This window comes from Hipposideros armiger, unplaced genomic scaffold (assembly GCF_001890085.2).
Source record: "Hipposideros armiger isolate ML-2016 unplaced genomic scaffold, ASM189008v1 scaffold_331, whole genome shotgun sequence".
NCBI lineage: Eukaryota > Metazoa > Chordata > Mammalia > Chiroptera > Hipposideridae > Hipposideros > Hipposideros armiger.
The window spans coordinates 2233517-2245854 of record NW_017731681.1 but is presented as its reverse complement, the minus strand read 5'-3'; the positions used below and the strand labels follow the sequence as shown (position 1 = coordinate 2245854).

At 51.7% G+C, this 12338-nt stretch overlaps 3 protein-coding genes across 4 annotated transcripts in view; 1 reads left to right on the top strand and 2 right to left on the bottom strand.

Moving 5' to 3' along the window:
• WDR46 (WD repeat domain 46) overlaps positions 1 to 4924 on the bottom strand; it is an 11045-nt gene extending 6121 nt beyond the window's left edge. Inside the window, exons 1-10 of the mRNA XM_019660863.1 lie at positions 4513 to 4924; positions 4201 to 4410; positions 4011 to 4091; positions 3759 to 3871; positions 3550 to 3637; positions 3351 to 3412; positions 3003 to 3107; positions 2746 to 2896; positions 2492 to 2627; positions 2199 to 2298 (exon numbers count right to left, since the gene is read on the bottom strand). Coding sequence (XP_019516408.1) covers positions 2199 to 2298; positions 2492 to 2627; positions 2746 to 2896; positions 3003 to 3107; positions 3351 to 3412; positions 3550 to 3637; positions 3759 to 3871; positions 4011 to 4091; positions 4201 to 4410; positions 4513 to 4581 — 1115 coding nt within the window. The 5' untranslated portion in view covers positions 4582 to 4924. The remainder of the gene's footprint in view (positions 1 to 2198; positions 2299 to 2491; positions 2628 to 2745; positions 2897 to 3002; positions 3108 to 3350; positions 3413 to 3549; positions 3638 to 3758; positions 3872 to 4010; positions 4092 to 4200; positions 4411 to 4512) is intronic.
• Positions 4925 to 4928: 4 nt separating this feature from the next.
• On the top strand, positions 4929 to 6301 carry PFDN6 (prefoldin subunit 6). 2 transcript variants are annotated; one of them, XM_019660870.1, is made up of 5 exons: positions 4929 to 5021; positions 5238 to 5316; positions 5564 to 5634; positions 5715 to 5839; positions 6090 to 6301. In XM_019660870.1, the coding sequence occupies exons 2-5, from the start codon at positions 5253 to 5255 to the stop codon at positions 6217 to 6219; spliced, it is 390 nt and encodes a 129-aa protein (XP_019516415.1). In that variant the 5' UTR covers positions 4929 to 5021; positions 5238 to 5252; the 3' UTR covers positions 6220 to 6301. The 2 variants fall into 2 exon arrangements, with proteins under 2 accessions (XP_019516415.1, XP_019516414.1); XM_019660869.1 differs by having other exon boundaries at positions 4981 to 5021; positions 5167 to 5316.
• An 837-nt stretch (positions 6302 to 7138) lies between these two features.
• RGL2 (ral guanine nucleotide dissociation stimulator like 2) overlaps positions 7139 to 12338 on the bottom strand; it is an 8054-nt gene continuing 2854 nt past the window's right edge. Inside the window, exons 4-18 of the mRNA XM_019660849.1 lie at positions 11996 to 12174; positions 11814 to 11864; positions 11427 to 11724; positions 10901 to 11152; positions 10714 to 10817; positions 10534 to 10618; positions 10387 to 10455; positions 10120 to 10194; positions 9513 to 9545; positions 9255 to 9376; positions 9063 to 9158; positions 8870 to 8981; positions 8472 to 8762; positions 7922 to 8036; positions 7139 to 7811 (exon numbers count right to left, since the gene is read on the bottom strand). Of these exons, the coding sequence (XP_019516394.1) occupies positions 7600 to 7811; positions 7922 to 8036; positions 8472 to 8762; positions 8870 to 8981; positions 9063 to 9158; positions 9255 to 9376; positions 9513 to 9545; positions 10120 to 10194; positions 10387 to 10455; positions 10534 to 10618; positions 10714 to 10817; positions 10901 to 11152; positions 11427 to 11724; positions 11814 to 11864; positions 11996 to 12174 (2094 nt within the window). The 3' untranslated portion in view covers positions 7139 to 7599. The remainder of the gene's footprint in view (positions 7812 to 7921; positions 8037 to 8471; positions 8763 to 8869; positions 8982 to 9062; positions 9159 to 9254; positions 9377 to 9512; positions 9546 to 10119; positions 10195 to 10386; positions 10456 to 10533; positions 10619 to 10713; positions 10818 to 10900; positions 11153 to 11426; positions 11725 to 11813; positions 11865 to 11995; positions 12175 to 12338) is intronic.

The following is a 12338-nucleotide window of genomic DNA, read 5'->3' as shown; positions in this document are numbered from 1 at the left end:
TTTTTTTTTTTAATTTAAACATTCACCATAATTTCTGATCACAGTGCGTAAATGTACCACCTGGCCATAAACTACTGCTACCTGTTTTTGTAAAAGTGGAACTGGAACATTGCACCAGCGAAGGCCCAATGGCCAATTCATCCTTATACCCCCAGAACTTTTGCACAGAGCCCAGCCCACAGCAGGTGACCAGTGAAGGCCTGACAAATAAAAGGAATTAGAGGAAAACACACAGGAATTTGTGTGAAAAACTGTCTGCCAGATCCACACATACATACAAATCAAACAGAACAGCTGTGAAATGCAAATACTCATGCAGAAAAACAGAAATTCAAAGCAGATTCACTACCCTTAGGCCCTGCATCTCCAGCCAGGTGTAAAAAGAACAATTACCTTTAACATGACAACACACAGCTCCCTATTCACTAGGCACCACGCTAACTCGCTGTAATGTCTATAACAGGGGTCAGAAAGCTGCAGCTCGCCGAGCCACATGTGGCTCTTTGGATATGTGTCTGCTGACTCGAATGCTCCTGTGCACTGATCCTTTGAAGTCATAAGGAAGTGTCTTGGAATGCTGAGACTTGAGGGAATGGTCTTGGTAAAACTTCCTTATCTGGTGGTCTTGGAATGCTGAGTCCATCCCGGGGATCACACGTTTGTGTGAAAGCACAACTCGTGCTTGATCACAATGAGTTTCAGTGAAGCAGCTGCCGGTCTAATCGAATCAATTAACTGGGTATAGATATTCAAATTGACTTCTTTGTGACAGTTGTAAATAAAAGTTATTCACCTGCCAGTATCAGGGCTCGCTCTCTCTGTCTGCAGAGAGGAGACCCCTGGCCCGCAGAAACTCTACTTTTGACTCGTGATTTCTTAACCTGTAGCTGCCCCTCCTCGAGCCCCCCAGCCCTTGTCACGCGGGACGTGATAGATACGTTCCATCTCAAAAGTTTGCCAACCTCTGGAAGAGCCAATCCTGTCCCTCACAACAATGTAAAAATTATTCGAGAGCCATAAATATATTTTTACATAATCGCCATTATGTGAATAATATCCTTTAAAAATTTTATAAATGAAACTATGATAGTTTTATTTTCGTTTTCAATTTTAATTCAGAGCCACATGTACATACCCAAAGAGCCACATGTGGCTGGAGAGCCGCAGTTTGCAGACCCCTGGAGGCTCTTCGGTCTCAAAAGTTTGCCAACCCCTGGTCTATAACATTAGCTTTATGAGCTCAGCCCAGGCCTTGGCAACTACTGCCAAACAAATGCAACCCACCACATAGTTCCGTACTGCCCATGAGCTAAGAATGGTTTTTACATTTTTAAGTGGTTGCAAAAAAAAAAAAAAATCAAGATTATTTCGAGACATGAAAATTACATGAAATTCATATTTCAGTGTTCACAAATAAAGTTTTACTGGAACACAACCACGTTCATTCATTTACTTAATTCTGTGGCTGCTTTTGTGTTACAAGAGCACAGTAGACTGGTCAAGACAGACACGGTGTGTGGCATCTGATCGATATGCACTGCTGCCTGGCACCCTACAAGTTGCACTGACACCATGATAATTTGATAGCATTTGAGCCCCTTGCAGACCACCTAACTCATTATTTGTCTGTGTGAAAAGATATTTCCAAAGATAAAATATGCCAAGTCTCTCTACAGATCAGCATTAACAGATAAACATTTGCAGCCAAGTTTAATGATTTGGAACACTAACTTTGAACCTCAATTAAGCAAAATGTTATCCTCAATAACAGGAACCCAATTCTTCCCATTAGTAGACCTATATGTGAAAAATATTACATTCAATTATTATTATGTATTTAATTTCATTGCTTAAAAGTTTGTGAAACTGTTTTCTCCCTTATTATTTAAGTACGTACATAATACCCTCAGTTTGGCCTCTTGGCCAGGAAAGCTTAAAATATTTACTATCTGGCTCTTTAAAGAAAAAGTTTGCTAACCCTTGAGCTAGACTCTCAAGTTCCCAGTCTCAGGGTGAGGAAAGTGTGGCACACAGAGGTTAGGTAATGTGCCCACACTTACATGCTGGTCAGTGGTGGCACCAGGATTTAAACTCAGGCAGTGTGACTGCAGGCTCTGTGGTCCTAAAGGCACACTGCCTTCCACACCGTCCAGCCCTGCTATGACCCTCAGCACTTCACGCCCAAACATGTGACTTACGTGCCTGTAGAATCTACTGCCACAGCCCGGACCCCACCACGATGACACAGAATCTTTGCCAGTGGTTCCTTCACAGCTGGACTCCACAAGGACACAGTACCTGGAGGTCAGAGGAGAAGACATAAAGTTACTAATGGATCACTGAGGTGATTAAACCTGGGAAAGATGGGGCCTCAAGACCAAGAGGTAACAAGAGAGGGCGGTAAAGGACAACATCAAGGGATTCATTAAGTACAAATATAGAAGAAAAGCAGGTGGGGATGGCCAGAGTCGAAGCTCAGCCAGGGACTGACCATTGCTGTGTCCGAGATGGACGACGGCATTATATGCGTTCTGGGTCATGACATCGAGCCGTCCAGCCCGAGCATTCAGAGCTGCTATGATCTTCCCCACTGACACGTCCAGGTAGGTCAGAAACCCTGTCTCTGACTGTGAGAGAGAGAGAATGAGTCCTGACTGCCCTCTGTCCTCCCTCTACCAAGGTCCCAGAGGAGGAGCAGTCTTCTTAGGGGCTTCCACCCAACCCCTGTGCTGCACAGCCACTCACAGCTGTGGCCAGGAGGAAGTGGAAAGGCAGGAACTCAAGCCGTGTGACGCGGTCACAGCGGCGGAGGCAGTGGAGCTCAATGCCCTGGTTGTCATAGATGTGAAGCCACCGGTTCTGAGCGACAGCTAGCAGCGCCTCTGAATGCAGAAACCTGGGGGGCGGGGACAAGTGGCTTAGTGGAAAAGGGGGTCATGTTGTCATTCAATCAGGAATGACCTGTCTCACGCCCACTGACCGCTGACAGAGAGGCCACTGACCGGATGTCCCGCACCGCCTCCATAACGTTGATCTCACACATGAGCTTCTTTGTCACCCAGTCAAGGGCGCTGACATGACCCCGGCGCCCTCCAAAAGCCAGGTGTCTGTTGAAAGTGGAGAACAAGCAGGTATAAATGCAGGGAAGCACCCTCACCATTTGAGGACCCCACACCAGCCACTCCTCTCCAGGTGAGATGAGAGATGTCACTATATATGCTCATCCTCCCATGCAAGCAGATCACCAGACACTCCCCACATCCACAACTCACACAGGCACTGGTATGGCTAAAGTGGTTAAGGAACCATGACCACATCCCAGTTCAGGAGTCACTGGAATTCAACCTTACCTCCCAGTTTGAGAGTAATTCAGTCTATAGGGTCCAAACTGCCGCAAGTTCAAGTCAAAGTGCTGGGAACGGGAAGAGTTAAAAAAAAAAAAAAAAAGGAAGAACTGGCTCACTTCAGTAATTCCCTCTTCTGGTCGCCACTTCCCTTGGTCTGCACCACCAATCAACTCATCGGCCCCTTTCCCACCCTCAGGCTCACCTTGGCTGCACTTGCAATGTCCACAGCCTCCACAATGTCCGCCTGGCATATCTTTGCTGTGTCCTCCCCATCCTCCCCTTCCAGAAACCTGCAAATGAATGTTAGGGCTGCAGTAAAGCTTTTGAATATAAAGTGGCTGTACCAACAGTAAAAAGAGAAAAGACAGTCCCATAAAGCAGGGGCTGGAGAGGCCTCAATTAGCCACTCACCCAGGTTCCTCAGCAAGCAGCAGCTCAGAACGAGCAGCTTTGACACTTATTTCCTCTTCCTGAGCTTCAGCCACCTCAAGTCGACTTCGGGTTTTGGGTTTAGAATATGGCAGCTATAACATTGTTGGTGAGGGAAGGGTGGAAAAGAACCAGAGAATATGTGGGGTCACAGGAGAACCACCTGGTCCCGCCTGCATCCAACCACCTCCAGACATTCCCTGCCTGTAACCTCACTTTCAGGCTGGTTCTCACCTTTTTGGATTTGTCGATGCGACGGAACTTCTGAGCCACCTCCACAGGGACGGGGGCGGGGCCAGGGAATGGGTCCTGGGCCTGGGACAGCAAGGAGGCAATTCGTATGCAGGCTCGGGTTGACCCCAACTTTCGTACTCTCAAAGCACAAGGCGACTTGCCCCGCCACCCTACCAAGTCCCAGGCTCACCTCGGACAAGATCTGCTGAGGCTCCGGATTCCTCCATTCTAGGGATTTCTTCAGGGCCTGTGGCTTCTTGGCGATGCGGGACTTCTTTAGGGTGTGAGTGTTCTTTGGCCTCTGAGGCCGGAGCTCTCGATTCCTCTTCTTACGAGGGGGCCCTGGAGAGGCTCCAGTCGCGGTTGAAATGGTCTCTTCCTCCCAGTATCGCCGCGGTTTCTAGGGGGCAGGCAGATCAGGAGCCCAGATGCTCCGTTACCCGTGCCCCGCCCCTCCGACCCCGCGCTGAAAGCTTCCCTTCCACCTCAGGGATATCTCTACCTTCTTTTTGGCCTGAAGTTTGTCCTTCTTGGGCAGGACATCCCTGCCCGGCTTGGGGGCTGTCTCCATCTAGCCCACCGAAATGACGATCCACGTGCAAACTCTTCTCAGCTGTCCCACAGTCTGACTGGGACCTCCCGGAAGCCCTCGACCCTTATCCAATCAGAGCTGTACCAGGTCTGAAGCCTTTTAAGCGCCATCTTGAATGAGGGCGCGCTCTCCATTGAGGGGCGGAGCGGGCCTTGACCCCGCCCTCCAGAGCGGCCCCTTATGCCAGAGTAACAAAAGGCAAGTCTGGGATCAGGGCCAAAGAAAAGGTGCAGTTTCTTTTTCCAGTTTCGTTTCCCCATCTTGCCTAAAAATTTTCAGGTCCGGTCTTTTTAGCAGAACGCCGCTCATTAAACATGTCTGAACTACAATTCCCGGCATGCACCAAAGGCAGCTTCCGGCAGCATCTTTTCCCAGGATTCTTTGTTTGCTTCCGGGTTTATGAATACTGAAGGGAGAACGTGAGTGCGGCAGGGTTTGGTTTGAGGGATTTGGGGTCTTTTTTCAACCAACACCCCCTGAGACCTGGGTCGAGTCGATATCCAGACGGGGAGAGGTTGTGGTGTCTCCAGAGGCTGCCTCTCAAGAGTGCTGTCATTTTCGTAGGCCAGACCATTAAGGGGAGCTCGGGTACCTTCGAAAGTGTGAGACCCAGCGCCCCTTTCCCGCTCCGGCAGGCTTTCGTCTCCGCCATGGCTGAGCTGATCCAGAAGAAGCTACAAGGAGAAGTGGAGAAATATCAACAGCTACAGAAGGGTAAGGGAGCAAGGTCGGTGTAGCCTCGCCCCAATCCCTTCACTCGGAACCCAAAGCCATACCAAGATCATGTTTTCTGCCCCGCCCTGGCCCCTCCGTGCAGCTCCTTCCCCACCCCCTTGACCCGCCGCCCCCGTCCTTGTTTACTTCCTCAGCTTTTTTTCCGACTAGGATTGTGGGGGTCGGGTGGCACATTTGCTGACTCTGATCAAGTCTTTCCTCCCACCCACACTGCCTCCTCCTCCAGACTTGAGTAAATCCATGTCAGGGCGGCAGAAGCTTGAAGCACAACTAACAGAGAATAATATCGTGAAGGAGGTGAGAAATTGGGATTTGCGGGGCGAGGAGGGACCTGTACTGGCAATGATTCTAATATGTATCTCCCACCCCTCCATCAGGAACTGGCCCTGCTGGATGGGTCCAACGTGGTCTTTAAACTTCTGGGCCCTGTACTCGTCAAACAGGAGCTGGGGGAGGCTCGGGCCACAGTGGGGAAGAGGCTGGACTATATCACAGCTGAAATGTGAGTCTTTCTTCCACCACCCTGTGATTCACCTGACACCGCTGGAGTAGGGGTGTTTAGGAACCATTGTAGAGTAGCTCTCCAGTGTAGCCCGATTGCCCAGCTCCTCTAACCCCTGCCCCTTTAACCCCACTTCCCCCTCTTCCCCTAGATCTCAAGTTTTCCACAGATCTCTTTCTTGCCTTCAGCATCCTCAATAAGTCTCACTAATTTCTCGTTATTTGTTTCTTTGTCTCTTGCCTCTCCCCAGTAAGCGATATGAATCCCAGCTCCGGGAGCTTGAGCGGCAGTCAGAACAACAGAGGGAGACCCTTGCTCAGCTGCAGCAGGAGTTCCAGCGGGCCCAGGCAGCAAAGGCAGGGGCTCCTGGGAAAGCCTGACCCCATGGTGGGGGGAGGGGAGGGGAGGGAACGAGGCAGCTCTAGGGTCTATACTATAGCGAATAAAATGTGAAAACACCTGGCTGTTTTTTGACCAGCCACTTCTGTCATAATTATCTCCATCCATTCTCCAGGCCCCTTCCACCTTATATATAAACCACCTGTTACTCCCTTAGGTCCAAATTCTTGCAACTAGAATCTCTGATAATCCATCCTTCGTTCTTGAGACTAAATTCTGAAATGTCTCAAACTTCCTTCTTGTCTGTATATAAAACCCTCAACTCTCCCTTATGGTTGACATGCCCCTTTAGGAAACATGAGAAGGCCATTTACAATGCAACAATTGTTGGAAAGGTCAGTTTAATTGTAGAACTCACATTCTCTAACCTGAGGCCCCCAGGATAAAAGGTGGTGACCTCCCCCCCATGATTTCTTATCTTCCAAATAGCTCTGGCATCGCTCATCTCTCTTAATTCTTTTTAGTGTCTCTCTTCCTAGAATTTGTTCGACTGTAGCTTAGACTTATTTAAATTCCCAACACATGCTTTGTGATGTAAGTCTACCAAGTTTGTACATTGCCCACAAAGTTGTTCTTCCATTTCTTTGTCCTAAAATTGTTTCTTACAAATTTGCAGCCAGGGGAGGTATTTATACTGATTAATTGGGTGGCTAGTACTTGACACGCGTCTGTGACAACTAAGGAGAAAAATATAAGCACAAATAAAGGGACCAGGGGTGGAGACGCTGCTAGGGAGAAATAAACCATTCTAAGGAAGCTGTCTTCACCGGCGCCTCGCTTAGCTCTTCATGGGGATAGAAAACATTGGGCCCCGTTGTGTTCCATGGTGTCTAAACTTCAGCCAGCTCCCCAGCCCCACTCCCAGCAGCTAGTTCACACACTACAAGGACAGGAGTAGAATTCAGGTAGTGTTTTGGTTTATTATCTTAGTGTTGTCACAGTGACAGGAACCCCCAGAGTAGGAAAAGGAACTCCTACTAGAATCTACTTGCCATCCCTTCTCCTTGGGGCTCAGAGCCTCTAGGTTTTTCTTCTCCCCCTACTTCAAGGCCTCCCCTTGGCCCTGGCATGCTAGGATGTGGCCAGGAATCCAAAAGTGACCCATTTTTCCAACACTAGCCACGTGCTACTTTCATGGAAAGTGGGGAGCTATACACAGGTATCCAACTTGATTGCCAAGATGACCAGTTCCCACAGGGCTGGATCTCTTGGCTGTCTGATAAACCAGTGGCACTTCACTGCCCCAGGGTGGTTGGCCACCATTCTGGATTTCTTCCCAATGCAACATAACTGCCACCATTCAGCATGGCTACCCACATCTGGTATGGCCAAGAGTTCTGTGAGCCAAGAAAGCTTCCTCCTCAGAACAGTGCTCGGGCAATCTTCCTCCCTGTGGCCTTGATCCTGGGAAAGGAGCCCCCTCCTCCCTCGCTTGGGGGAGTTCCTGAGGCAGAGGGGCCACTGGCAAGGCCCGGTGAAGCAGTAGAGGCCCTTCGCCGCTGCCGCAGGAGGAAATCATGTGACGCTCTGTCCATAGCATAGAAGACGTTGGCCGAGGGTGGAATGGTCAGCTCTGCAGGTTCAGAGAGCGGGTGTCAGGCACAGTCATTCCCCCAACAACCACCCGGATGTAGAAGCATTCCCACTGGTGGGCACCACTCTCCTCCCGAGTCTGCCTCTGACCTCGCTCCCCTGGTAGCAGCTGCACTAGCTCATACTCCGAAGCCACTGCAGAATCACGATTGTTTTTCTTAAGAACACGACTGATGACACTTGGAGCCTTGTCTTGGCTTGTCACCTGGCAGGACAGGAGACCAAAAGAATAATAAGTTGGCCATAATGACCTCTGCTTCCCATCCTTCCAACCCCAGCCACTGATCCCCAACCAAAAAAAAAAATCATCCATGTCCAACACTTTAGAGTGAACAGAGAAACCCAATATGGTGGTTCCCTATACTCCACAGGCCAGCCCACATGGCACCCAGTGAAATAGGGCTGCTTCCCTGTAGGGAAACTGCTGTTCACTCTGAAAATCTATGGCCACCAAATGTTCAAGACGTAGCAGCTAATGCAAAGTAGCCTTCAAAATAAAACATGGCTACTAAACCCAAAGGTCAGAATTAAAACTAGAATCATCCTCCCATTTGGCCGTTCAAACCTAAGACAACATCTATAGTCCCACAAGATAAGGCACCACCCTTCACTCCCACCTCCCAGCACACAGCTCCCTCACCAAGATGCTCTTGTAGACACTGCCATCTTCCCCCAGCTCCATCTGGACTCTGATGATTCGACAATCGGAAGCCCCTGGCCCAGACTCCCCTCCCCCATATGCAGTCCCCCCGGAGGTCCCTTCTGCACCCACACTGAGTGGGGAACCACAGGAGGCTGAGCGGCGGTGACCTCGAGAAGGCCTAGGGGAGGATGCTGGGGGGGAGAGGTGGCTGGGGCCAGCTGGACTGAGCAGGGATGGAGTGTTTTCCAGGGCGGAGTCCAGGGATGAGACAGACGGCCACTTCATGTGCTGAGGACAAACAACATGGGGACTGGCATGAAGGCAGGGAGGTCAAAGAAGAAACATTCACAGAGTCAGGGTCAGTGTTGAGGTCAGAGGTCACGAACAGAGCTCACCTGGGCCAGCCGGGTCAACAGAGGAGCAGGGGTTCCAGATAGCTCATCTCCCCCAACGCTGGGCCGGTCCCAGGAGACAAGGGGTGTGGGACCCCCAACAGAGCCCAGAACCCTGGAGTGGCAGGAGATTGGGAGGGTCAGAGGAAGAAGTCAAGTCCCCAAGAGGCTACCTCCCAACTACTGACTGCCTTACTCTGTCCACTGTGAGATGACCAATGTTGGTCGAAGCACTCGAGGGGCAGGAGGGTCACTGGTACCAGGTGGCTCCACCTCACAGGACACTCGATGGCTAGGGAAAGGGACAATGGGCAGAGGTCAGGGTGTGACACACTGAGCCCCACACTCTGTCCAAGCCCTGAAGTCCAAACCTCACCCAGCTAGTCACCTCTGGGCCTCTGTCAATGGCCGAAGCCCCTGTAGCCACTGCTGGATATCGGGGTCAGGTCGGAGGTCATAGCCACGACATTCATTCTGGAGCCGCCGCAGCTCAGAAAGGACAGCAAACTCCTAGGAAGCAGCCCGTAGCCCTCAGACTGTAGGAGCCAAAACCCAGGGACCCCTGGCTTGCCCTCCCTCCCTCCTTCACCCCCTTCCTGGGACACGGCTAGGGATGTCCAGCATCCAACCCAGGCACTCTCCTCACCTTCCTCCGTTTGTCAAAATTGATATATCCATTCTGCAAGGATAAGGGGTAGGGGGTGAGAGTCCCAGCCCTACCAAGAGAGTCTATCCCCTCTCCCGGCACATCTATAGCCAGTGCACACACTTGACCGGGCCTCTCTGACCCCTCCGCCCCTTCCCCACCACCTCCCATCTATCATTTCCTGAACACTACCTTATCCTCTAAATTGAATATCTCAGGTAGAAATTGTGCCCACTTTATAGATGAGAAAATTAGGGCTCAGAGAGGATTAGGAACCTGCCCACGGTCCCAGTATTCGTTTAATAAACTCCATATATGCTTACATTTCAGGCATGTTCCAAGCACTCACCAAATATTAATTCACTTAACCTTCACAATAACAGACTAATGTAGACACTGTCACTAGTTTCCCATTTATAGATCACTAAGGCACGACGAGATTGAGCAACTTGCCAAAGTACCAGAACTAAAACCCTGGCACTCTGGCTCAAGGCCCGGTGGGTCCTCAATGCTTCTGCCTGCAGCCCTTCGGGAGGGAGCTCTGTCTGACCCCAAGGCCCATTTGTTCCGTCATCGCACTGAACACACGAACACACACACCACTGACCTCCAGCTCATCCTTGGAGGCTGCATCCAGCATCACCAGGTCCTTCAAGAAGGTGCCAAGGTATGGGACCACACCCTGAGGTCAGAGGTCAGGGTCAGATGCCCCTGCCACCGACCTGCGGGCTCTCCATCCCTCCGCACTTTCCCATCCCATTGCCTCTGAGGACACAGTGAAATGTCCTCATCCCTCCGTGCCTTCCTTTTCTGTTCCTCAGACTGCACCCCACACACACTCCTTATTCCTTCACAACCACCCCCAGGCACTCACCCCACCGCGGGAGCCAGACTTCAGGGTCTTCTTGGAATTTGGCTCCAGAGCGGGCCGCACCTTCACCTCCTGCGAGTAAGAGAACACGGAGATATGGGGTGGGAGGGGTAGCAGGGATGGCTAAGAACACCAGGGAACAGGCCTCACCTGCAGGAGCAGCTCCCGGCTTTGGGAATAATTATCCTCCTCAGAGAAAATCTGGCAGAGGCTGGAGAAGACCCTGTGGCTGTCCCTGGGGGATGGAGGGCAGGAGGTGTTAAGAACAGGCCTGGCTTGGCACCCCCTCTTCCCAGCCCTCAACCCAATCCAATGCCCCATCCTGCCCACCTGGCTGCTTCCCCCCAGGCTGCCCGAAGCCTGTGAATGGGGCTGGACTGCAGGGCCGACACAACAGCATAAACTGAAGAGAAGTTTCGGAGTAGACGGCACTCCTGTGAGGGTCACAAAAGGAGGCCAAAGCTGTGGGCCTTCTCTCCACATCATGGTCCCCGACAAGGCCAATCCTCTCTCTTACCTCTGCCACTCGGATCCACTTCTCCAGGAGCCGGGCCCTCTGGGGGGGACGGAGTGGCCGTATGGTCACCTCTCCAGGCTCCTCTCCAATTGAAGTAGCCCCCAGAACAGAGCTGACCACTGCCCCAGCCACCTTGTTGAACTGTGTGACAGTAGCTCGGACAGATGGGCATAGGTGGGAATGTCCCGGCCGGTCTCTGTGACCCCACAGGCCCCCCAGGCACTGAGAGGGGATCAGATTAAGAAACAGTTCCTGTGGGATAAGAGGTCAGAGATTAAAATTCATAGACAAGAGAGGTCAGCCTTCTAATATTAGGGGTGTGAGGCTCTCAGGTGGCCAAGGAACCAGAGGGGCACAGGATTTGAAGGGTCACAACCAAGGGGAAATAGGAAAAAGTCAAAACTGGGTGGACTGAGGAGGCTAGGAACTGGATCAGGAAGGGCTGGAAGCAAGGAAAGGATCTAGAGCCAGGGTAAGGTTAGTAAAGGGCCAGGGGGTATGGAGGGGGCAGAGGTCAGGGTCTCACCGCATCTAGCAGGGTCAGCTGTTCGGCCAAGTGGTCAGCGAGGAACACCAGGACATCCGTGGGGTCAGCAGGGGGATCGCCGGGGAGGGCCAGGGGCTTAGGAAGGTCGGGGGTCTGGGGGTCCACCCGGGACCGGAGGTTGCGGATGAGGTCAGCGCTGCCCCCCCCAACACCCTCCCCTGCTGCATACCCTGTACGAAGCAAGAAGCTCTCAAGCCGGTCAAGCTGACCCTTGACCTCAGAGCCAAAATCCTCAGGGTGAGAGGCCAGCCAGGTTGACAGCACAGAGATGGCTACCCTGGGAGAAAAGGAATCAGCCAGGGGTCAGATGTCAAGCTGCAGCTCAGGCAGAGGGGCCTGTGAGGTTAAGAATCAGGGGTCACTCACCCTTTTGTCCTCTCTAGTTCATCAGTAGGATGAACTTCAAGGGCTTCCAGCCTGGGGAGGGAGAGAGATTCTATCTGTCCATTTTTTTCCAAACCCCCCAGTGTCTTTGGCTATTTTGGTGGGATAGTCTGGCTTTAGAAAGTCCAGATACCTCTATGACCCTTGATCCCTATGAGCCTGACCTGTCAGCCATAAGCCCTAGCAGAGTAGGAGTGGAGGTGAAGGCCCGGTGGGTGGCCAGGAAGGTTGCAGTGAAGGTCACATCAGCCCCTGATGTCCGGGCATCCAGCAAGTGTCTGACCAGAGCCTCCAGGGTGCCAGCTCGCAGCCTTCGGGAGGAACGCGGGGGAGGTGTCGGGGCCTGGGGAAAACAGAGGCCAGTCATTATCCCTTTCTTCAACTCTGTCCCTAGATCTCTAGGGAAAACCCCCGACCTGTTGCCTGAAGCCGATTTCTATTAACATGCCCCCCCCCCCTTTAGGCCTCTTTTCCCCTTAGTTTAGAGAGAAAAGCCCCGGTATGACC